This window comes from Alternaria hordeiaustralica (genome assembly GCF_023758085.1).
Source record: "Alternaria hordeiaustralica strain BMP 2776 chromosome Unknown scaffold_1, whole genome shotgun sequence".
Classification (NCBI taxonomy): Eukaryota; Fungi; Ascomycota; class Dothideomycetes; order Pleosporales; family Pleosporaceae; genus Alternaria; species Alternaria hordeiaustralica.
Genome location: NW_026056773.1, coordinates 3,375,676 through 3,398,399, shown reverse-complemented (window position 1 = coordinate 3,398,399; position 22,724 = coordinate 3,375,676). Strand labels below are relative to the sequence as shown.

The 22,724-nt window shown below is 54.0% G+C and overlaps 11 protein-coding genes across 11 annotated transcripts; 5 read left to right on the top strand and 6 right to left on the bottom strand.

The window, feature by feature from the left end:
* Positions 1-184: 184 nt before the first annotated feature.
* On the bottom strand, positions 185-1,108 carry J4E84_001089 (uncharacterized protein; the record flags this gene model as incomplete). The annotated part of the gene is made up of 1 exon (XM_049383723.1): positions 185-1,108. One exon carries the CDS (start codon positions 1,106-1,108, stop codon positions 185-187), a length of 924 nt encoding a protein of 307 aa, XP_049249241.1.
* An 872-nt stretch (positions 1,109-1,980) lies between these two features.
* J4E84_001088 (uncharacterized protein) lies at positions 1,981-4,233 on the top strand (the record flags this gene model as incomplete). Its single annotated transcript, XM_049383722.1, has 3 exons — positions 1,981-2,005; positions 2,057-2,126; positions 2,199-4,233. The coding sequence occupies 3 exons, from the start codon at positions 1,981-1,983 to the stop codon at positions 4,231-4,233; spliced, it is 2,130 nt and encodes a 709-aa protein (XP_049249240.1).
* A 242-nt stretch (positions 4,234-4,475) lies between these two features.
* Positions 4,476-5,046, bottom strand: J4E84_001087 (uncharacterized protein; the record flags this gene model as incomplete). The annotated part of the gene is made up of 3 exons (XM_049383721.1): positions 4,476-4,556; positions 4,611-4,886; positions 4,942-5,046. 3 exons carry the CDS (start codon positions 5,044-5,046, stop codon positions 4,476-4,478), a joined length of 462 nt encoding a protein of 153 aa, XP_049249239.1.
* Positions 5,047-5,647: 601 nt separating this feature from the next.
* J4E84_001086 (uncharacterized protein) lies at positions 5,648-6,674 on the top strand (the record flags this gene model as incomplete). Its single annotated transcript, XM_049383720.1, has 3 exons — positions 5,648-5,994; positions 6,054-6,513; positions 6,564-6,674. 3 exons carry the CDS (start codon positions 5,648-5,650, stop codon positions 6,672-6,674), a joined length of 918 nt encoding a protein of 305 aa, XP_049249238.1.
* A 207-nt stretch (positions 6,675-6,881) lies between these two features.
* Positions 6,882-8,431, bottom strand: J4E84_001085 (uncharacterized protein; the record flags this gene model as incomplete). The annotated part of the gene is made up of 4 exons (XM_049383719.1): positions 6,882-7,356; positions 7,409-7,635; positions 7,934-8,127; positions 8,209-8,431. The coding sequence occupies 4 exons, from the start codon at positions 8,429-8,431 to the stop codon at positions 6,882-6,884; spliced, it is 1,119 nt and encodes a 372-aa protein (XP_049249237.1).
* Positions 8,432-9,154: 723 nt separating this feature from the next.
* On the top strand, positions 9,155-9,850 carry J4E84_001084 (uncharacterized protein; the record flags this gene model as incomplete). The annotated part of the gene is made up of 1 exon (XM_049383718.1): positions 9,155-9,850. The coding sequence occupies one exon, from the start codon at positions 9,155-9,157 to the stop codon at positions 9,848-9,850; it is 696 nt and encodes a 231-aa protein (XP_049249236.1).
* A 228-nt stretch (positions 9,851-10,078) lies between these two features.
* Positions 10,079-10,845, top strand: J4E84_001083 (uncharacterized protein; the record flags this gene model as incomplete). The annotated part of the gene is made up of 3 exons (XM_049383717.1): positions 10,079-10,445; positions 10,504-10,526; positions 10,705-10,845. 3 exons carry the CDS (start codon positions 10,079-10,081, stop codon positions 10,843-10,845), a joined length of 531 nt encoding a protein of 176 aa, XP_049249235.1.
* Positions 10,846-11,953: 1,108 nt separating this feature from the next.
* Positions 11,954-14,221, bottom strand: J4E84_001082 (uncharacterized protein; the record flags this gene model as incomplete). The annotated part of the gene is made up of 1 exon (XM_049383716.1): positions 11,954-14,221. The coding sequence occupies one exon, from the start codon at positions 14,219-14,221 to the stop codon at positions 11,954-11,956; it is 2,268 nt and encodes a 755-aa protein (XP_049249234.1).
* A 752-nt stretch (positions 14,222-14,973) lies between these two features.
* On the bottom strand, positions 14,974-17,810 carry J4E84_001081 (uncharacterized protein; the record flags this gene model as incomplete). The annotated part of the gene is made up of 5 exons (XM_049383715.1): positions 14,974-15,340; positions 15,394-15,658; positions 15,708-16,051; positions 16,404-17,016; positions 17,075-17,810. 5 exons carry the CDS (start codon positions 17,808-17,810, stop codon positions 14,974-14,976), a joined length of 2,325 nt encoding a protein of 774 aa, XP_049249233.1.
* Positions 17,811-18,498: 688 nt separating this feature from the next.
* J4E84_001080 (uncharacterized protein) lies at positions 18,499-18,919 on the top strand (the record flags this gene model as incomplete). Its single annotated transcript, XM_049383714.1, has 2 exons — positions 18,499-18,731; positions 18,784-18,919. The coding sequence occupies 2 exons, from the start codon at positions 18,499-18,501 to the stop codon at positions 18,917-18,919; spliced, it is 369 nt and encodes a 122-aa protein (XP_049249232.1).
* A 1,960-nt stretch (positions 18,920-20,879) lies between these two features.
* J4E84_001079 (uncharacterized protein) lies at positions 20,880-22,439 on the bottom strand (the record flags this gene model as incomplete). Its single annotated transcript, XM_049383713.1, has 2 exons — positions 20,880-21,857; positions 21,903-22,439. The coding sequence occupies 2 exons, from the start codon at positions 22,437-22,439 to the stop codon at positions 20,880-20,882; spliced, it is 1,515 nt and encodes a 504-aa protein (XP_049249231.1).
* Between the last annotated feature and the right edge of the window lie 285 nt (positions 22,440-22,724).

Below are 22,724 nucleotides of genomic sequence, written 5' to 3'. Positions count from 1 at the left end.
GCTTGTCGGACACAAGATCTTGTTGGAAGCCCTAACACTGTCCATTCACATGTTAGAGTTGTGTTCATGCTACAGTCGTGATCTTTTCCGAACCGCTGCATCCTCATCAACGCTTGCATTAAAATATGGTATCGGGTCAAATTAGGGGGGTAGCCATCAGAAGCGAGAAAATAGAGCAGGAGCATCATAGTTTAGCCTTTACAGAGCCAACCCCAGCCTTGACTTGCACAGCTCCAGCCGAATCGGTATCCACCATTACCACAACCCCCTCGGAAGCGGTTTGGTCTGGCTTCAGCACGATTTCCTGACAGTCTTCGTTGCCTACTTCATTCGCAAACTGTACGACCACAAAGTCGATCGGCCGATCTCCGATCACGATCATCGGCGCATGCCATGTCCCAGCCCCGTATGTCACTGCTTGACTGCCGTTTGCAACGAAGGCGCGGAGGTTCTTGAGGTCTGGCAGGCCAGGTCCCTTGGGTCGCGCTGACGGGTGCAGCCGTGAGAACTGGCTCTGGGTAGGTACAGTCTCGTTCGAGTACGGGCTCGGCCTCGCGCGCGCAAAGATGTCCATGACACTCCTTTTCCGTTCGATGTGGGGTGTGGGATATGGCGGCGCTCTGCCTGTGTGCCTTCTCGACGCGCTTGCCGGCAGTGTTGGAGCCACTATGACAAGATACTGTGTGTGCCTTTCCTGCTGCGACAGGCCCATGGGTATGAATGTCTGCGTGGTGAACGGATGTCTTTCGAGAATGGCAACGTCCAACAGCTGCCTCTGGAAGTCCCCACATCCTTCCTCGTCCTCATCTAGGTCCAGGTCTCCCCACGAGCTGGGCATGCTCATGCTCGGCTCGTGCGGCCGGAGGTTGCGCGGCGAACAAACAAACATGTTCATTACTGCCTTGGCAGGTTTCTTGCTCGGCGCAAGGCTGTACAAGTTCGACATGTGCGTGACATCGAGGTACTTGGTGGCCGAGCCCTGATTGGCGGCGACGGCGTCCGGCGGTGGTACGCGTTGCGGGATGGGCAGCTTCGCGGACGGTGATGTGGTCGGGTTCTCGACGACAGCACCGAACTGCGCGAAAGCAGTCGGAGTCAGAAGCTCCATCGGGATGCGAATCGAAGGGGCGGGCATCGAGGTCGGCATCTTCGCGGCACGGCGTCCAAAGGGACGTGGACGGAAGCTACGATGGGTCTGTGGAGTTGGGGGGAGCTCGGGAGCTTATGGCGCTACCGAGGCGATAACGATAGACATGGAGTTCGCCGTTGGTATGTCGCGAACGATTGACTCTGCGCAATGCTTGTGCAAAGTGCGCGATCTTCTACGTATCTAAACAGATGGAGGGAGTACGAAATGATGTATCAGTCTGACACTCGAGACGAAGCCGACGAAGCATGCTCGATTCGCGGCTCTTGCTAGGGAAAGCTGGCCGCACGCAGATCATTGAATCTCGAATACTTCTGTGCAGGCGGCACAAGATCGGTCTAGACTCGGTGACGTCGATGCAGTCAGAAAATGTATTCAGAAGAGGAGTTTCGAGCGCCAATGCGTGCACAGCCGCTCCCATTCACTCTTCCGTCTCCAGCATGTGCTGGCGAGGCTGATGTCACAGTCCCAACGCCAGCGGCCCGCATTTTCCCCGAGCACTAGCGCGTGTGCCCACGGATTTCTTTCTCGACGGCCGCCATCGCCTTCACTACGCTGTCACACGGTCACCCTTCAATTCCCTGACGCGTGTTCCTCCTTCCCTCCACGATCCACCCGTTGCCGCTGCGTGCGCCCAAAGTCTGCCCTTGGCCTATAAAGTCCCGGAACTACGTCACACTCGAATCCATACCCACACCCCCGACGTGTTCCTGTCTTAGCCTTACTCATCGCCAACCCACAAAACCGAGCTCAGCAGTGAGCCAGACTTCGCGACCACCAGCACCTTGCCCCACGCCCACTTGTACAACTTCCTGTGACTTTTACTAGTTATCATGGCTGTTCCCACACAGTTGGCTTGTACGCACCCTCCGCACAGTCGGGCGTGAGACACGCTAACAAGACTCGCAGACCGCTCCGCCAAGGGCATCGGGATCTTCAACGCTGCTCCAGTGTATGAGGCTCTTCCAGGATTCGTACGGTAAGTGTTTGGACTATACAACAACTTCTCGCGCACATGCGTGTCCACTTCTGACGCTGACTTGCACAACAGACCCGAAGGCAACCTTCGCTGCTGCTGCTACTCGCCCGATAGCAAGTACTTCGCATGGGCAACACCTGAACAGGTTTCGGTGATTGACGCCTCAGTCGGCAACGTCATTACCACACTCCCCACACCGAACGTTTACGAGCTCGGCTTCTCCCCGCTCGGCACATACCTCATCACATGGCAGCGCCCATCCAAGGACGAAGACGGCAACGCGGCGAAGAACCTCCGGGTCTGGAAGACGCTCTCCGACGAAGCTGAAGATGACGGATCACGGGCAGTCATCGGCGAATACGTTCAGAAGAACCAGAGTGGCTGGAACTTGCAGTACACGTCCGACGAGAAGTACTGTGCGCGCGTTGTAACAAACGAGGTGCAGTTCTTCCAGTCGAGCGATTTGCGCAACCCTTGGAACAAGCTCCGCGTGGAGGGAGTGACCGACATGGCGCTCGCCCCAGGCAAGAACCATTCAGTTGCCGTTTTTGTTCCGGAGCGCAAGGGTATGCCCGCTGCTGTCAAGGTCTTCCAGGTCCCTCAATTCAGCCAGCCGGTATCCCAGAAGACTTTCTTCAAGGGCGACAAGGTCCAGCTAAAGTGGAACGATCTCGGTACCAGCTTGATTGTCCTAGCCCAAACTGAGGTCGACAAGACGAACAAGAGCTACTACGGCGAGACGAACATGTACATTCTCAGCGCCAACGGCACCTTCGATTCGCGCATCCAGCTAGACAAGGAGGGTCCTATTCACGACGTCTCCTGGTCGCCAAACTCGAAGGAGTTCGGTGTCACCTATGGCTACATGCCCGCAAAGACTACCATCTTCAACCAGCGCGCGGTCGCACAACACAGTTTCGACCTAGGCCCACGCAACACTATCCTTTTCAGTCCCCACGGTCGCTTCGTCATCGTCGCCGGTTTTGGTAATCTAGCTGGAGATATGGACATCTACGATCTTGAGAAGAACTTCGCCAAGGTCTGCCACGTCAAGACCTCCAACTCGACCTATTGCGCGTGGAGTCCGGATGGGCAGCATATTCTTACGGCTACTACTAGCCCGCGTCTTCGTGTTGACAACGGTGTTCGCATCTACCATGTCAGCGGAGGCCTCATGTACAACGAGGACATGGCCGAACTCTACCACGTCGTTTGGCGCCCTCAGCCAACCTCGATGTACCCTCTGACCGACCCCTTGACCAACGTACCGGCACCGCATCCGTCTGCGCTCGCCTACCTCAGCACCCAGAAGACACCGTCCAAGCCTGCGGGTGCCTACCGTCCCCCCGGAGCGCGCGGAACCGCTACACCCCTACACTTTAAGCGTGAAGATGAAGGAGGCGCAGCTTATGCCAACACCGGTATCTCTTCCACGAACGTTGGCTTCGCCAATGGATTTGGCAAGCCGCGCCGTCGTGAGGTACCAGGTGCGGAGGCTGCTGAGACCCTTCCACCGGGCGCCGCTCCTGGTGGCGGTGTTAGTCTCACAGGCGCTCAGGATGGCGATGGAGAGCTCTCTAAGGCGGCTTTGAAGAACAAGAAGAAGCGAGAGGCCAAGAAGGCTCGCGAGGCCGCTGACAAGGCTGCTGGACTCGGCGCTGACGGCGCCAATGCACCCAACGGAGCTGGACGTAGCCCAGAACGTCGCCAGCGCAGTCGCAGCAAGAGCGGATATGAGCAGCAAGGACGTAGCGCCAGCCAGCACCGCAACTTTGGCAACAGCCCAAACCGTCAAGCCCGCCCGGACGGTAACCAGCGCCAGAACCCTGCGCAGCAGCGTCAGCAAGCTCCAGCTCAGGCTCAGGCCCCTCCTCCGATCCAGACCGAGAGCCAGGGTCCTCCCCCTGACCTCACCGTCACCAGCCCTGGTGATGGCGGTAACCCTCAGGACAAGAAGATCAGGGGTTTGCTGAAGAAGATGCGCGCCATCGATGAGCTGAAGATGCGTCAAGCCGGCGGAGAGAAACTAGAGGACACCCAGGTCAAGAAGATCAGCACCGAGAAGCAGATCAAGAAGGAACTAGACGCCTTGGGCTACAGCGGTTAGAAAACACTGTAGATGCATGTGAGTCCCTCGAGGCCTAAGCATCACAACATGTAGTACGTTACGAGATGAACAACTGAGTCATGTATTGTTCTCTGCATTCATTCATGATATCGTGATTAGGCTATGACCCTGCATGATAGTACCCTAATGTCCAGGTATCTTCCTCCATGCTGGGCCGTCATTCATGGACATATGATGAAGTTCGGACTGAAGGATCGGTAGGCACATCATACGTGTTGCTTCTAGTGGGAGGCATGTCCGCCCTGTGTGCCTAGCTCGGAAGCGAGCTCACTGCCCTTTTTGAAAGTGCCGTCAGGGTTGCGCTGCGTGGAATATGTTAGCTACGAACTCATCGACCGTACTTCAGGACAACTTACGCCGCTCTCGTTGCTGGAAGTCTGAGCACTAGAGTCGTTGGAAGAACCGTGGGATGCGTGGCCGCCCTCAGCACCAAGCTTGCTGGCGACCTCTGAGCCCTTGGTGAAGGTGCCATCTGGGTTGCGGCCTGGCTCGCTGCTGTCGGACGTGGAGTCTGTAGCACCGTGGGAAGCATGACCACCTTGAGCGCCTAGTTCCTTCGCGAGGTCTGAGCCCTTGGTGAAGGTACCGTCAGGGTTACGGTCAGCATTGCCGCTGCTGCCGGTGGATGTGGACTTGACAAAAGGTCAGTCACTGCACAGTAGAGTGAGGGTATCCGGCACGACTTACTTCGCTGTTGCCAGAGCCGTGAGAGGCATGGCCGCCCTTGGCGGCAATCTCACTGAGCTTGTCCTTGGGGAGGTTGGCGAAGTTGGAAGGGTTGGAAGAAGCCATGATTGATGATTGTGTTTGATAGAGGTCTGATTGAGTGTTGTAGTTTGAGAAGATGGGTCAGATTGGTTGTAAGATGAGAGAAGAAGCAAAGACGAAGTAGGTCTGTTTATATCCCCTCACCTGTACGCGCTCCTGTTTGCTTCCCCTAGGCAACACGTCACAAATGCGGGCAGCACGCCTGCATGCGAGCCTGCATCAGGCTTCAGTCTCCACCTCGAGGCATGTTAGTGTCGATCAAACGTCCGCTCACGTCTGATTTGCCGGAAAAACGGTCATCTTGATGGGGAGGCCACTGCAGCCTGCTTGCATCCTTGTGCCATGTTGCGGACTGTGTCAGGGCAGGGTGTGATGTCATGTCACGTGATTCGGACGCGTCGCGCGTACTCACGTGTTGCTCTGCCACGCGGCGGCCAATCAACGTCCTCGGGCGGAAATGACAGGTCGTGTCCGACGTCACGTCCCCGACGCGAATATCTGGGGCTGGGAGATGCTTGCAATCGTCGCGATACTTTTACGACTCGTCATAGTTTCCTTGCTATTATCTTCGTTGCTCCACGCGTCTCCGCTTTCCCCATATTCTACATCAATTGACAGTGCCACCATGAGCCTAAAGCGTAAAGCAGCGGCAGCGGCCACGGACGCGTCCAAGAAGCCCAAGCAGAACGGTAGCATTACCGCCTTCTTTGGCGCCCCGAAACCCAACCCCAATGCACCACCCAAGCAATCTGCTGCAGCTGCGAAGTTCGATAGAGATGCATGGGTCTCCAAACTCACGGATGAGCAGAAAGAGTTGCTACAACTTGAGCTCGACACGCTACACGAGAGCTGGCTGCCGCATGTCAAGGATGTGCTGCTGACACCCCAATTTCTCGAATTGAAGAGGTTCCTGAAGAAGGAGCTGGATAGTGGGAAGACTGTATACCCGCCGATGAAGGACGTGTACTCCTGGTACGGTTTCCCATATCTTCCGGGTGCCAGCTTGAGTAACGAAGACTAATACTGGTCAGGTCGCGACACACACCCCTCAACACCGTCAAGGTCGTCATCACAGGCCAAGATCCATACCACGGCCCCAACCAAGCCCACGGTCTCTGCTTCTCCATCCGTCCACCGAACCCTGCGCCTCCTTCGCTCATGAACATCTACAAGGCCCTCGAAAAGGAGTACCCAGACTACAAGCGACCCCCGAACAAGGGTGGTCTTTTGACTCCATGGGCTGATCGTGGTGTTCTGCTCATCAACACTTGCTTGACCGTCCGTCGCGGCGAAGCAAACTCACACTCGGGCAAGGGCTGGGAGCTGCTTATGCAAAAGGTCATCGATACTGTGGCTAAGGTACGGACGAATGGTGTTGTCTTCCTGGCCTGGGGCAGTCCGGCGCAGCAGAGGACCAAGGGCATTCCGGTGGACAAGCATCTTGTGCTGAAGAGCGTACATCCCAGCCCGCTGAGTGCGGCGAGAGGCTTCGTAAGTATCGCCTTCCGGCATGTCATGATTCAAGTGCTAACGATGTGTAGTTTGACAACGGTCACTTTAGGAAGTGCAACGAATGGCTGGAGCAGCGTTATGGCAAAGATGGTGGCATTGATTGGGACTTGAATGTTGATGCTGAAAAGACTGAGTTGTAGTCGTATATTGTTCAGTCCAGCCTTTCGGAGTGCTGAAGGCTACAATGAGAAGCTGAAGTTACTAGGTGCTGACCGTGGGTGGGTTTGAGGTATGCATTGCGCTAAATGTAGTACATAAGTGACAAGTAGAGGTGCGTTCTATGTATACATTATTCTAGTAATTAGACGTAAAAACATCGAAAAAGAACTGACGTTTTCCAGGCCCTTCTACATTAGGACGCCATACTTCTCCTGGAGTCTCCGCATAACCATCCAGTGAACTAGATCGCGCGCCGCAGTTGCATCTTCCAAGCTATCATGACCTTTATTGCCTTTGGTCTGAATGTCCGTGTCCAGGTATTTCTTCAGCAGTGTCTTCAACGCCAGATCACCCGTGCCCTTTTTCTTCTTCTTCTTTGGCTCACCCTCAGTAGGGTTGGTCGAGTCGCCTATTGTCTGGGCATCGGTCGATGGGCTGAGCATGCTACTCGTCGCTAGTCCTGTGACCTCCAGAAGGCACTCCTCCACCCTTCTTGCCGCCTCTTCACTAAGCTCTTTTTCTCTGGCTTCGATTGCCTTCTTCTCCTGAATGATCTTGTGCTCTACGACGTAAGAGTCTACCACCTTTGTGTGTATCCACTTCAGTGCCTTGAGGTCATTATGAACGCTGTGTCCGACGAGAATAGTGTCTGGACCGACAAATCTCCACAACAGTTTTCTCGCCCCAACCTAAAATTGGTGTACAAAGTCAGTACATGTCTTCCTTCAGCTTCTTCACGTAGTGACTTGCCTTCCCCTTTAGCGTGGTCTTCTCTCTTATAGCTTCGTTCATTTGATCCCATGTAACGCCCGACCACTTTGTGTTGAGATGTTGCATTGGTTGATCAGGCTTGACAAGGTTGTTGATGAGCACTTCACCGGTTAAGTAATCGATGGCGCTCAGGCGAATGAGCTCAGAATCTCCACTCCTGGCTGTTCCCATCTTCAGAATGGGGGTGAGAAGTCAGTATGTTTCACACACGTTCTGTGGAGCTAGAACATACCTCGCAATCGATCGCTACGGCAAATTTGGCGTTCATCCTGCGGTCCGCATCCCAATGACGGAAAGATGGAGTCGGTTGGAATTGATGTAGGCGTTCGAGCTCACCTGGTCGATATTCGCGTATCCTGTGCTTGTCGGAAGTCCTACATGGCTGGGCCTCCGAGACGTGCTTTCCGCAACACAACCAGCACTAACAAGATTAGTTGGGTTAGGCAAAGTAGGGCCAGACTGCGCTCACCTTTGTAGCACGGTCAACTGGTGCCGAGTGGTAGTGACACTCTATTGTGCAATACTGAAATCCAGAGGTACCGTTCTCGTATGGTACGATCATACTTGGCAATGTCTTGTAGGGTGTGTCCGGTAGATGTGAGAGAAGTTGTTGACTACGGCGCGTTATGGCTTGTTGCAGGCCCTTGCTAAGCTGTTGGATAGCTACCAGGAGTTTAGCAATACTCTCAGAATCAATGTGCACAATCCAGGCACTGAGCATGTACTTACTTTGATTGCACTTACTGCATCTTCGTTTCAGATGAATCTCCTCGTCTGTCAACTGTGCAAAGTTGTAGCCATGTTTTCGCAGAGCATGTGTGGGTTCTAGCAGGCTTAGAAACTCTCGGATGTAGTAATCTCCAGGCGGCAGTTCGAGTATTGAAGGTGCTTCGCCCTCGCATGCTTCGGGTGGAGGGGGATATGGGACGTCGCCGAGGTGGGTTGATCCCGTCGCTCCGGTGTTCATGATCCAAGATAATCTATAAATCGGCTTCTTGTGAAAGTGTTTGACTCTGCCTGGTGTGAAGGGTGCTGAAATGGGAGTAGTCCAGGTTTCGATATTAGGATGCGGTGTTTGTCTGCTCAGATGAACCTAACGCTTTCCTCTAAAGCTACAGTCTAAGTGACATGCAGGGTAGCTACCGGTGTTTGAATATATTGTCTGCGAGTCCTGCGAGGAGTGGCAGACGAGAATGGTGACAACGGTGGTGATGCCGAAGGGTCTACGTGATGGAAAAGTGGGGGAAGCGGAACCGGGATGGCGCGTCGACAAGGGTAAGTGCGCTAGCATCGTGTCGCGTCTTCCAACATCGCCGCCAGCTGGGAGGTGCCTTCTCCAGCAAGACTGTAAGTTCGTGCTTTCTGTGTGTCGTAGTCTTCAGATCGTCGAGGCCATGAGTGGACAAAGAATTCAACATTATACGACACCTTGGCTACTGCGCCGTGTTTCACTCCAGCACTGCACGCAGGGCCACCGCCAGACAGCTGGGTCCAGCTACTCATTGTACCTCGTCTTCAACCCGTGCTGGTATGCATGACGTCATATGCCGCCGGTAGATGGTAAATCAGCCTAATTTAGTTGATATTCCATGAACCATATATCCTCGGTAGCGCTACACAACAGTATAACTTCCCAGGTTATGTAGAAGCGCCGAAGCCTCATAGACAACCGCCCAGACAGTGCGCAAACATGGCCAAAGCCACAGCATTCAACGTCCTCGTTTTCAGCAAGACCACAGGCTACCGTCATGACTCTATCCCAGCTGGTATCCGCATGTTCCACAAGTTAGCCAGCGATACGAATCTCTTTAAAGTCACAGCTAGTGAAGACGCCTCGCTGTTCACCTCGTCTTCTCTCGCGCAATATCAAGTCATCGTCCTCCTGCAAAACATCGGCGACGACATCTTCACTCCATCCGAACTAGGAGCTTTGAGGACCTGGGTGAAGAATGGCGGCGGTATCGTAGCTATCCACGGCGCAGCTGCAGCTATGCAAGGCAACGAATACTACACAAACTTGGTCGGAGCCAGTTTCGACATGCATCCCGATCCTGAGCCTGGTACCGTCGTTCCTGAAGAGTCTGGCCAAAAACACCAGATCATGAACTGCTGTGGTGGGCGTGAGGGCTGGAAGGACGAATGGTATAACTTCCACACTCATCCAAGAGAGAATAAGAACCTCCAGATCTTGCTTAAAGGTGATCCGAAGACGTTCCAAGGAGGTAAACACGGAGATGATCATCCGTTGGTATGGTGTCAAGAGTTCGAGGGTGGAAGGATATTCTTTACGTCTTTGGGTCATTTTGATGAAGCGTACGAGGATCCATGGTTTGTAGGACAGGTCGAGAGAGGGTTGCTGTGGGTATCAAGGAGAACGGGGGTTTGAAGTAAGGGCTCTGAAATTGCCCGTGTCTTTCTCAAGGTGAAAGGGAAATTGCACGGTGACGCGTTGCGGTGAGGAGCGCCTCCTCACCGCGAGTGACAGTGAAATAGTGTCAACACACAACAAACGCTCACCTCAAAAAATCTTCAGTGTCGCATCCTCCATACTTTTCTCCAATCTCTCCTCTCATCACACGCTTTTAATTCCGTTTCCCATCACACACAAACCACAATGCCTGCCGCAAACGAAACCCCTGCGCCGTCGGCACCTGCCGCAAAGCCGTCATACTTTGAGACGATGCTGGAAAAGGCGAAGAAGCTGCCTCCGGGCAAAGCGAAGGAGGCCGATAGAGAGGAGCGTGAGATGCGCGAAAGGGCGGCGGCTGATCCAGAAGTGGCGGCCTACCTTGACTACCTTTGCCGCAAATTTTTGGGCACTGGAGCGGGTTCGGTGAGACTGACTGCCAGTTTGAAAGATTGGGAGAGGCAGCAGCAGCAGCAACAACAAGAGGAAGAGGAGAGGAAGAAGAAAGAGGAAGAGGAGGAGAAGGCGAGGAGTGAGCGGAAGAGGAAAGCGGAGGAAGACACCTCCCAGCTTGGTACGTTTCTCTGATCAATGGTCTTACTGATAGACATGGTGAACTAATATATCTATAGACCAATCCGCCACCAGCCGTAAGGTACCCCGAGTCGTACCAACTGCAGCTCCGACTGCACCCACCTTGCCTGGCCCCGTCACAGCCTACCTCAACCCGAATCCCGATCCGGGGTGCCACATATCGTGCGCGAGTAGCGACTACCATCCCAGAAAGCCCTGTCCTGCCGCTGTAGCGGAGGAAAAGCTCGCTGCTAATGCAGCACGGGAGGAAAAGCGCGCCGCCAAGAAAGCAGGCCGCCTTCCCGGCCCATACATACCTCGAGCAGAAGACTGGCTCTGCCGTTGCAGCTTTTGGAACGGCAAGTATACGGATGTCTGCCGAGGCAACGTGGGAGGAGTAGGTGGTGTTCCGTGTGATGGTGTCCGAAAGGACAGTGTCCGCGTGCAAGAACCCGGCCCGGGTATAGAGGAACCGTGGCCGTGTCGGGCCAAGTACGACGGGGACTGGTGCTGTGCGTGTGGGCGATGGAACCGGCCGTATATGAAGTTCTGTGGAAAGTGTCCTGGGCATATAGATGAGACCTGGGTGTATACAGCGGTAGATGGGGTTGATGGCGAGTTGCCAGATGCTCCTGAGAAGGAAGGATATGAGCCGACAGAGGCTCAGAAGAAGGGTCGGTTTCTCGCTACCCATCAGGGGTATTGGAGGCCTAAGTCGAGGCGCTATAAGTCTAGGTAGAGTGTGGTGAGGACCTGTTGGCCTCACTTTGGTCTGTTGGAGTGAAGGTTGCTGTGGTGGGCTGGAGGATGTCAGTTCTTATTCGATGTTTTAAAGTTACTAGAATAATGTATACATACAACGCACCTCTACTTGTTACTAATATACCACATCTAGTCTAATGTAAATCTTAAACTTATCCAACACTTATTAACTTCAGCTTCAGATGCAGTCAAGTAGAGCTGTACGCCTGATCTAAGATTTGTTCACTCCGCACGCACTTCCCATCGCCGGCTTCACCTTCACTTCTCCACCCCATACAAACTGATGAACATCGCCTCGCATTCACTATTTGATCAGCGCTGCAGCATCCCCATATCCAACTTTGTATTTTGATCTGAATCAACTATATGTAATGTTTAATTCTCAAATTCTCCATCAAGCAGTCTGCTATGGTTGTTCACAGCGTAACCATCCTACTCGCTGTGAGCGAGTGTAAAGGCCATTGCCCCGAGTTCGAATCTCGGTAGCAGACATCTGCAGGGAGCCCTTCGTGGCCGTATTACGACCCTGTGGAGCTTGAGCGTAGGAGCCTTAGAGAGCCCGTATACAACCTACATCTTTTTTTGCCTTAGCAAAGAACATCACCTTTTTGCATCCCTCTTTTCACTTTTCCACAACACACTTAAGCGACTTGCGTTTTTGCTAGGCAGCCCAACACGAAAGAACACAAAGACGCACGACCCACAAGCTTAGAGATGTTCATGTACTTCATTCGTTAACTGTTAGATCTAGATCTTCATATCATCCAGAGCAGCCTCTAGATCAATGATCTCCTTCCCCTTACTACTACCCGCACCCTTCCTCTCTCTATACTGCTTGGCCACAACCTCCATCACCTTGCCCATCTGCGCATCCTTGCCCTCCGCCTCAAGTTCCTTTTTGACACGCGCAAAGTTGGCTTTGACAAAGACCTGGTACTCGCTCTTCTCCCTCTTGCCATCCTTGCCTACAGCAGCACTGGCGCCAACGCCCCTAGGGGTGGGTTTGGTCTGCGCGAGCTTGCCCTTGCACTTGCCACATGAGTGGCGCGCCGGATCGACGGACTTGGAGTGACGCTTGAACTCGTAGCCGCAGGAGATGCATTCCCAAACGTACTTGTATTCGATCTGGTAGGAGTGTTTCGTGGTGACCTCGACGCCTTTGCTGGCGAACGCGACGGTAGCTTTGCGACCCCAGGACTTAAACTCTGCTCCGTGGGGGTTGTTGCGCACTTCGCTTATCATGAACGTGGTCAGGTGGCAGAACTCGTGCGCGAGTACGTTGTAGAGTCTCTCCTCGTCGTCAATGACCTTCTCGGCGAGTTCGATGGAGCAGTGGTGTCGGATCTCAACGCGCATGTCGGTGGGCAGGGGACCGGTTCGGATGCGTATTTGCTCTCTACGCCAATTCGCACGACCGGCCGTTGTTTTGAGGGTCTTTGACCAGACGAGCTTGATACCACCTGTGGGTTTCGAGAGCTCGTGGATGCGACCTGATGAGATTGTGGTGTCGAGCTCGATGAGGAAGGCTTCGGCTATGGCGTGCTTGCGTTCGGCGAAGGCTTTGCGTTGCTCACGGATCTGCTTGACATTCGGGACCGGCTCAGTCTCTGGTGTCTTCTCCTTAGCTGGTTTCCGACTTGTGGGCTTCTTCTTCTTGGGGCTCTCGATGGGACTTTCATAACCCTCGTCACTGCTGTCTTCTAGAGCAACACCTTCCATCATCTTGACTATGTCATCCCTCCATTTCTGCTTCTTGGGCGACACGAGCTGCTTAGCTGGCGAGTGGCGGTCAGTCCAGTCGTTTACAGCTGCAGGATTCCAGAACGCGTCGAGGCTTGGTCTCCCGTCTAGATCGGCCGCCTTGGGGATCACGGGCTTCTTTTTCGAGGGCGAGACGAGCTTGGTGGGACTGGGAGGTGCCAGGGGAGGAGTGGCTGGTCGAGAGATGGGCGGAGCTTTGCGGGGCGAGCGTTGCTTGGTAGGTGTGGGCGAGTACGTAAGGATCGCAAGCGGACCGTTCGATGCTGAGCTAGTAGGCCGAGAAGATGCTGCGAAAGAACTTGATCGGGCGTGGGTGCGTTCAGGAAGCACGAAAGATTCCGGGGCCTCCGGCGAGTCGGTGAGGTCGACGACTTCCTGCGCCCAATTTGATATCGTGCTATGGCCCTTTCGATGTGGCGGTCGCATGGAAGTCAGATCAGTCGGCGGTTTGAGTTCGGGAATCTTAAAGATTGGTTGCTGGGGCTGCTTAGTAGGCTGTGGTGCGCTTAGCTCACTCTCGTCCTCCTCGCTGTCAGATACGACGCGCCGTGTGCGCGGTTGTCGCTGGTTTGTTCGCGACTTTACAACAAGCTCGTCCTCTTCATCATCCTCGCTGATCTCGATGACTGGTTCAGCGACCTCTTCTTGTGTCTCTGCTTCCTCGTCACCACACCACAGACTTGTTTCGGCCTCGGCATCCTCGTCGTCTTGCGCGACTGCCTCCTCTGTGCTCTCGTGCTCTCTGCTTCGTGACCTCTGGGCGGCCTCTTGTGCCTCGACTTCCCCTACGACATTGATCTTGCCCTTCTTGTTCTGCTTGTTCACAACACTTCTAGCCAGGCTTTTGGCGTACATGAGTCCATTCCTATTTCCCACATCTGTATCTGTTGTTCCACTTCGCACTCTCCTCTCTCTTTGCCTCTTCTCAGGGCTTGCTAGACTTTCGTCACTCAATTTTCGAAGTAGTCGACTATTGCTCTCGACCGGTCGCAATACACGTTGCTTGCGGGGGCTGATCGCATCCTTTGGCGCTGCTATCGAAGGTTTGCGGAAGGACTGCTCTTCGTCTTGCGATATGCTGATGTCTTGCGCGGTGCGCCTCGACCTCTTTGGTACAAGTATCGAGCTGTCATCTTCTTGTGATGATGCGTATCGTAGTGTGGCTTTTCGGGGGCTGGATCGGCTTGCTCTCGTCTCGGACGGCGGCATGAAGATGCTGGGTTCGTTCGGGCTCGGTTTGCGTAGACGCGCCATGTTGAGATTATGTGATATGCAATCTTGTAATATGTAAGGATATTCAAGCCGTTGTGTGTGCGATTGGTTCCAAGAATGTTGCTGGCGCAAGGATATCCAGACGTTGGAAGAACTGCCGAGCGTGTTTGTTGTCGGCCGTTGTCCCGGTGACTAGCGGGAACGGGTCCAGGATCCACTCGCACGTCCGCGGCGGTATCGTGCACCGTGCCTCAGCCTGCGCGCGTCATCCTCGGTCGCGCAACGTGTGGATGTGATAGCCTGTATACTCGAGTTCTAGGAGTAGCCGGGGCGAATACATGCAAGTTTTGTTAGTTGTACGAACCGATAAGACGTACCCTGGAGGTATTCGCAGCAGTTGCCTACTACAGCACAAGAGCGAAAGTCGCAATGTATACTTCATTATGCCTCGTGTCTTTGCGTACGCAAACAAAAGAACCACACGTCTTCGCCAGCCACATCTCAGATCGTCACTCACACCACAGCAGATACAGATTGTAACAAGAAAAAATCAGTCATACATTGCATGCTAATCATCACAAATACAAGCAAACCCAACTACTTTGAGCCCGAAAGATCGACCCAGGAGCCGTGACTGCGGCGCCCGTCTGCGGACGCCCAGCTCTCTCTTCATATTTCTGCTCCACCCCTTATTTGACTTTCATCCCCAATCGTGAAGCATTTGCGGGGTATTTCGTCCTCCGTATTTACATCCCCGGTGGTGATTGTTTTCGTTCGTTTTCTCTTCTCTACATCTACTGCTTGGCGTTCTTGGCCATGGTGTTAAGAGCGCTGCCGTTCTTGAACCACTCGATCTGGCCCTCGTTGAAGGTGTGCGAGAGCTTGACCTGGAAGTCCTTGGATCCATCGGCGGGGTGAACGGTCATGGTCAAGGGCTTGCCGGGGGCGAGCTCAGTGGATGCCAACGTCACACGGTCGTTGGGGCCAATCTTGTCGTAGTCGGCAGGGTCGGAGAAGGTAAGGGGAAGCATACCCTGCTTCTTCAAGTTGGTCTCGTGGATACGAGCGAAGGAGCGGGTGATGATGGCAGCGCCACCCAAGTGCCTGGGTTCAAGCGCAGCATGCTCACGGGAAGAGCCCTCTCCGTAGTTCCAGTCTCCACTGCGTTCGATGTTAGTAAGAGGCTGATAAGCGTGTGTAGGAAAGGTACTTACATGACAACCCATGGGACGCCGTTCTTCTTGTAGTTGCGGGCGACATCAGGGACGGCACCGTACGATCCGTCGAGAAGGTTCTTGACCTTGTTGGCCTCGCCATTCTCAGCGTTGATGGCACCGATCAACATGTTGTTGGAGATGTTGTCCAAGTGTCCACGGTACTTCAACCAGGGACCGGCCATGGAGATGTGATCGGTCGTAGTCTTTCCTTGGCACTTAATAAGGATAGGGAGGTTCTTCGCATCTTCACCGTTCCAGGCGGCTGTAAAAGTCAGTATGCACCGTGTATTTCGCACAAGAGTATTGCTTACAGAAAGGCTCAAGAAGTTGGAGACGGTCTGAGGTGGGCGAAACAGCGACAGAGACAGATGAGCGGTCCTCTGGTGGCGCTTGGTAAGTATCCTGACCTGGGTCGTAGCCGTTGGCGGGAAGACCCATGCCGGAAGGCTCCTTGAGCTTGAACTTGGATCCGTCCGCAGCGGTCAAATGGTCAGTCAAAGGATTGAAGTCGAGCGTTCCAGCGATAGTCATAGCAACAACAAGGTCGGGGGAGGTGACGAAAGAGTGGGTGGCGGGGTTTGCGTCGTTACGGCCAGTGAAGTTACGGTTGTACGACGAGATGATCGAGTTGGCCTCGCCCTTCTTTACATCTTTTCTGTCCCACCGTTGGGTCGTCAGCATTCGGGCTCTGAGAAGTGGAGGATGATAGGTAGCCTTGAAGCATACGAGGGCGTTTATTTTGTCAAGAGACAAGACAAAACGTATCGAATACCTCCAGGCTACCTTGAAATAAAGCAGAATACGACAGCCCTGAAGCATACGACCACGTTTATTTTGTCAAGAGACAAGACAAAACGCATCGGATACCTCCAGGCTACGTTATGATAGGGAGGGGAAAGGTAGCCTTGAAGCATACAAGAGCGTTTAGTTTGTCAAGAGACAAGACAAAACGTATCGAATACATCCAGGCTACCATGACTGGAATACAACATACCTGTCCAATGCACGGACCGCAGGCGTTAGCCAATACCATACCGCCGAACTCCTCGAAGGTCTTGAGCTGACCGTCACGCTCAATAGTGGCGCGAATCTGCTCGGATCCAGGGGTAACAGTGAAGAGAGACTTAGCCTTGACACCGTGGGACATGGCGTCCTCAGCAATGGAGGCAGCACGGCTCATGTCCTCGTAGGAAGAGTTGGTGCAGGAACCGATGAGACCGACCTTGAGCTCCTCAGGCCACTTGTTGGCCTTGACAGCCTCCTTGAACTTGCTGATGGGTGTAGCTAGATCGGGGGTGAAGGGACCGTTGATGTGGGGCTCGAGCTCGTCAAGGTTGATCTCGATGAGCTCGTCGTATTCGGCACCCTCATCCTCGCGGAGCTGGGCGGCGTACTCGCGGGAGAAGTCACCAATGTCGCGGCGCTTGGTGGCGGCAAGGTAGTCGTACATGCGGTCGTTGAAGGGGAAGAGCGAGGTGGTGGCACCAATCTCAGCACCCATGTTGCAGATTGTAGCCATACCGGTACAGCTCAGACTTTCGGTACCGGGTCCGTGGTATTCGACGATAGCACCAGTTCCACCCTTGACGGTGAGGATACCAGCGACCTTGAGGATAATGTCTGTAGACTTCGTTAGCGTGGTTGCCCCGCTTCGAAAACCGACATTGCAAATACGTACCCTTGGGAGCAGTCCAGCCGGAGAGCTTGCCAGTAAGCTTAACACCAATGACCTTGGGGGCCTTCAGTTCCCAGGGGAGACCAGCCATGACATCGACGGCGTCAGCACCACCGACACCAATGGCGGCCATACCGAGACCACCGGCGTTGGGAGTGTGCGAATCAGTACCAATGAGGAGAGCACCAGGGAAAGCGTAGTTCTCGAGCACGATCTGGTGAATGATACCAGAGCCGGGCTTCCAGAAACCAATGTTGTACTTTGCGCAAGAGGTGGACAAGAAGTTGTAGACCTCCTTGTTGATCTCGTTGGCGCGCTCCAAATCCTTCTCACCACCAACCTGGGCCTCGATAAGATGATCGCAATGGACGGTAGTGGGTGTGGCAACGGAGGGCAGACCAGCTGACATGAACTGAAGAATGGCCATCTGGGCGGTGGCATCCTGGCAAGCTACACGGTCGGGGCGGAGCTTGAGGTAGCTGGAGCCGCGCTCAATCTCTTGACCATGGGGGTCGTCCAAGTGGGAGTAGAGAATCTTCTCGGCGAAGGTGAGCGGGCGGTTCAAGCGGGCACGAACAATCTCGAGGTTCTCGTTCATCTTCTGGTAGTTGATGTAGTGGCCCTTCTCCCAGTTGGTCATCTCGACCTTGCGAGAGAGGGGAGCATCGCTGACGGTGGCCAATTGCCTGCGCGAAGCAAGGCTCTGGCCGAGGCGGCCGAGCCTCGAGAACTTCTGCATGGTGAAGTTTGAGGAGGGGAGTGGTGTGGAGAGAAGAGTGATGGAGGAAGCGGAGGAAAAGAACGTCAGAAGCTGCCTCTAGTTGGGCGATAACTAATGAGGATCACGAGGGGCGTGATTGGTTCGTCTAGCCCCAGCTGCGTGCGGAATACCTCGGCGCCAGAACCAGAAACAGGTCGGCAGCGCAGTCCCGTTGGCCCGCTTCACGTGCAAGGGCGATGTAATGGAGACGCAATTATGGAGAGAGTAATTGCGCTGTGTGCGACTGGCTGCCCGCTGCTATTTCACGTCCTGGAGGCCGCGCAGCCATGTGTCGCGAAGCTATAGGTGTTCACCCAGACGTCATACCCGGCAGCGGTTCACCAACCCCGCGCTCGTTCCTTTTGCAGGTGATTGGCGTTCTGCGATAGCACATTCACGCGCGCACTGCCGCCGGCGGCCTGCGCGTCCTTTTCCGACTCAACAATTGTGTGCCGAGTCAGCGTGCAGGCCTGCAGACATGGCAAATTTCGGGTCTGGAGCGACAGTAGCATCTACCAGCACCTGATTCGACCTAGCTCCACAAGTCTTTCTGACCTGCAGACCGGGCACGGGCCCCCGTCGGCAGGTGTCCCCACACTGCAACTTTCTCTATAGCCGACCATCACGATTCCACACGGATAACCGACGGCCGCGGATACTGCCCACCATGCCAGCCATACGCGGACAAGACTCCAAGAAGAAGACACGTCGACACACGCGCGACCTCGACCAGATCCACGCCGACCTGCGCGACGAGAAGCATCTCGCACAATTCAAGGATGCGAAGCCCATAGAAGATTTGCCCGGTCTGGGCGAATTCTACTGCAAGGAATGCGCAAAGTTTTTTGAGAGCGACGCCAACTTTGTCGCACACCAGAAGGGCAAGGTCCATAAGCGCAGGTAGGAATCGCAGTGTTTACGATCATGGTCATTCTTTCTAATCAATCTGCAGAGTCAAGCAACTTCGCGAAGAGCCATACTCGCAGAAAGAAGCAGAGGCAGCGATAGGCCTCACGACCAACAACGGAACGCGCACGACTACCGCGACAGCCCCGATGGAGGTTGACCAGGTTGCAGCGTCAGGTTGAGGTCACGGCAACGGCCAAGACTATCCGATGTGCAGTCCACGGCAGATGGACGGCAGGATTAGGAGTGCAGGACAACCACTGAAATGCTTTAGGGGGATCAGACATCACTCCGGTGGCAACACGATAGCTGCGGTTAGGACGCCCTCGGGCTCGTAGAAGAACATGCATTGCACGGCGTTCAAAACTGGCATTTGGGACATATAGAAGGACAAAAAGTTCAGACGATACCCTGCATTTTAAATCGAAACACAAGTTCCCAACCTCTCATTACCTTATCATAGTCACTGTAGTGTCTTGTTGACCAAATCAACGATGTTGCTTTGAAGGCTGTTACGAGCCCATGCTAGAGAAAGAATGACCCAAACGAGTACTAACAATATGTGAATTAGACGTTACTCACACAATTACTTCACGGCAACCTAAGTGAGCTACTGCGCTGTTGCTGCGTTGTCGAAAAAACCGTTGTAGGTTGCCGTTTTCCATGCTGCCTGATGTTGCCTGGTGGCTTCCTACGCTTTCGCCATCACCAACATCAAAGTCACAACATAAGAACGACATCAACCCCAGCGGATAGTGCAACAAGTCGAGCTTGACACACAGTACAACATGGCATTTACAAACACCCCCCTCTATGGCGGCGCAATGACCCTCGACCTGCCCTCAAACTTCGCCGACGCCTCGTAAGTTCTCTCAATCTGCGCGCCCCCACATCCCGCGCCTTCCCTTTGCACGCGTTTCCATCAACACCCGCGTTCAAAACGCCTAATTTGGCAAGAGCGTCTTCCCCCAAATGTAGCATACTGATAAGATAACGCAACAGTCAAATCCGCCAAATCCCCGATCACCAGGAAGTCTACCTTGACAACAACGGCTACTCTAGCATCGTCGTCGAGATCCTAGAGTATGTCGAGAAGAACAGCGATGAAGAAGCGCTGCAATACCATTTCGGAGATTTAGTCGAGGGGACTGGGGATCAGAGCACGATTATCTCGCAAGAACGTGCTGTGATGAAGAGTTTGCCGTAAGTATTATCTACCATCATCATTGAAAAACGAAACAGGATCGAAAAGAGAGAGGATCAAATTTTGCACACAGAAGCGTAGATGGAAGGCTGACCACGATGACAGAGACAAGCCAGTCCTAGCACTATCCTTCATCCAATCACCACCAACACCCAACCCTCACCCCAACCGCAAGACTCCCGAATTCACGTATATCCACCTCCTTCTTCTCCGTCTCAAGGAGCAAGGCACTGATGTAAGCATTTCTCACATCATCCCTACCATTATCAATCACTCTTATACATCGTCTATCCCCCCTCTGTAACTAGAGGATGTGCAACGGTATGTTGACTAACACTTCTCGCAGATCATGGTATCAGTCAACATCCCACACTACCCAGGCGAATACACGCCAGCGGAACAGCAGGGTGGAGAAACGCAGTTGATGAAGGATAGCAAGGCGGTCAAGGAGCAGGTTTTGGAGAGCTTTCAGGTGAAGGAGTGGGGGCTGTTTGAGGGCTAGATGGGAAGAGGAAGAGGTTAACTTAAGATGTTTGATTGTGAGCGAAAGAAACGGAATGGAAGGAAAGGATTAGGTCGATGAGGGGTACTGGCGAAACAGATGAAGTGAGAGGGGCAAGATGTGAGCCAGCGATTTTGACGGGAGAGCCACGAACATGTAGTCATTAGTTTAGATACTGTCAAACAGCAGTCAAGATCAACTCAAGCAGACACCATCACAAGTACGCTTCACATCAACCAGAATTTTGCAATGATATCATCGTTGTGCTACTTGTATCATCGGAGACTCCGCTATATCCTGGGTATGATCCTCCACGTATTCTCCTGCGGCTTCTTCATACACGTTTCCCATCACCTACATGTCTGGTATCACTGGCATACTCACCTTCGCCATACGCTGTTAAGCTTGACACTTCACTCACCAACACTATGTCCGCTCACTCATACTGACTCACACGGTTCAACCTCCTACGCATCTCCTCCCCTGCAGTGGGTGCCCGCTCATCTAAGCTTGGATCAAGACTCATGCGCTGATGATCAAGCTCCCCCGGATGAGGTACACCATTCGCCTGAGCTGCAAGGAACGGCGATGGCGGAAGATCGGCAAGGTTGGTATTAGGCTGTAGCCCATGCATGAGTGCGGGATCGACTGGCAGGTCGTAGCCGTTATCTTGGGTGTACTGTGGATAGATTGCGCTCTGGTGCTGTGCAGCTTCGAGCTGTAGCTGGCCACCAGGTGAGTCTGAACGAGGCGGTGGTTGTGTTGGTGAGAACAAACTCGGCGGTGTTGGTGTCAGAGTTGGCTGGGTAGTGGTTGATGACAGGAAACTGGATCCTGATCTCGCCTCTGCCCGTGCTTGATTCTGACCCTGGCGCATAGCCGACAGTCCCTTGTTCATCTCGCTACATTCTGGACAGTTGCGTATGACCTGGCTGACAGTCTCCTTTATGCGGACCCAATGGTAGAGCTCCGCAATTGCTGCCGTAGTCTTGTTGATGCCCCCATGTGACTTATGATGTATCTCGCGAGCGATCTCATACTGCTGCTTGGGATCCGCAATAACCTCTTTGCCCTTGAGCCACAGCTTCTCAGGTCCATCGCCCTCTCCGGGTGTGAGCTTGTAGTGCGTCGCCGCACTACGAAGACGGCTCTTTTCTGCTCGATCAGCACCGTTGGGGTATTTTCCGTTCTTGAGATAGAAGCGGATCTTGTCGAAGCGCTCCTCAGACACAAACTCGTCATCCTGACCCAGGTCCCTTCCGTATATGATGGCGTCGACAAGCTCGCCGGGATATGACTTCAGGTTACCGCAACCCTTCACGCGACCGATCCGCTTGAAGCCGAGGGCGTCCCATATGCGGCAGGAAGCGACATTGGTTTCGTACACGAGGTTGAAGACGGAGTAGGTATAGCCCTGAGCGTGTTAGCGCATGCGATGTAACTCTCGCGGCGGTCTCACAAGCTTCGGAGCCCAGTCCAGATAGGTCTCACCCATCAAGCGACCGACACCCCGATTGCGCGACGCATCCGTGACTAGGAACCCGCCGTTACAGACATGACTCGACCGTCCTGGGTAGTTGGGCTTGATGTAGAAGCTACCCAGACATTCCCTCTCCCAGTCACAACCCCTCCGCGCCATCTCGTGTAGTTCGCGACCGTCCTGGATCTCACCCAGCAACATGATCGCACCAAAAACACCGAACCAGTACGGACCGAATGCCTCCAGAGCGAGCGGATCAACCATGGGGTACGTATCTCCCTTTTCTATCTCGCGACCCAGTTGGTCGCATAGGTATGCCAGTAGTGTGAGGGGTACTTGATTCGGCGCAGAGAAGGGTATGATCGTTGCGGTAGTCACGCGATCGCGCAGGATGACTTGACATGGTGCAATGCCTACAGGTAGCGGGCCACCGGGAGGAGGGTACGGTACATCGCCAGAGGTTCTGTATATCACCGGCGCGGTGGGGTCATCTAGCATGGCGGGCATGGCGGGCATGGCGGGCGGACTGGTCTATAAGATATTAGCATGGCAATCATAAAATGTTAGCACCCGCATTGGGACCGGGAAGCTGTCGCGACTGCGCGCCTCAGACGCCATGCTGAAGAGATACAATGTGTAGACGCGGTATGCGATGACGATGATGGTGTAGGACTTACGCAGGAATGCCTGAGGGACCCTAGGAATGGTCAAGCAGGATGAGAGATACTGCCGTGATGTGGTGCTCGCGGTGCGCGCCCAGAGACATCGGCCAAAGAGTCACTAGCGCCTTTTGGTACCAGC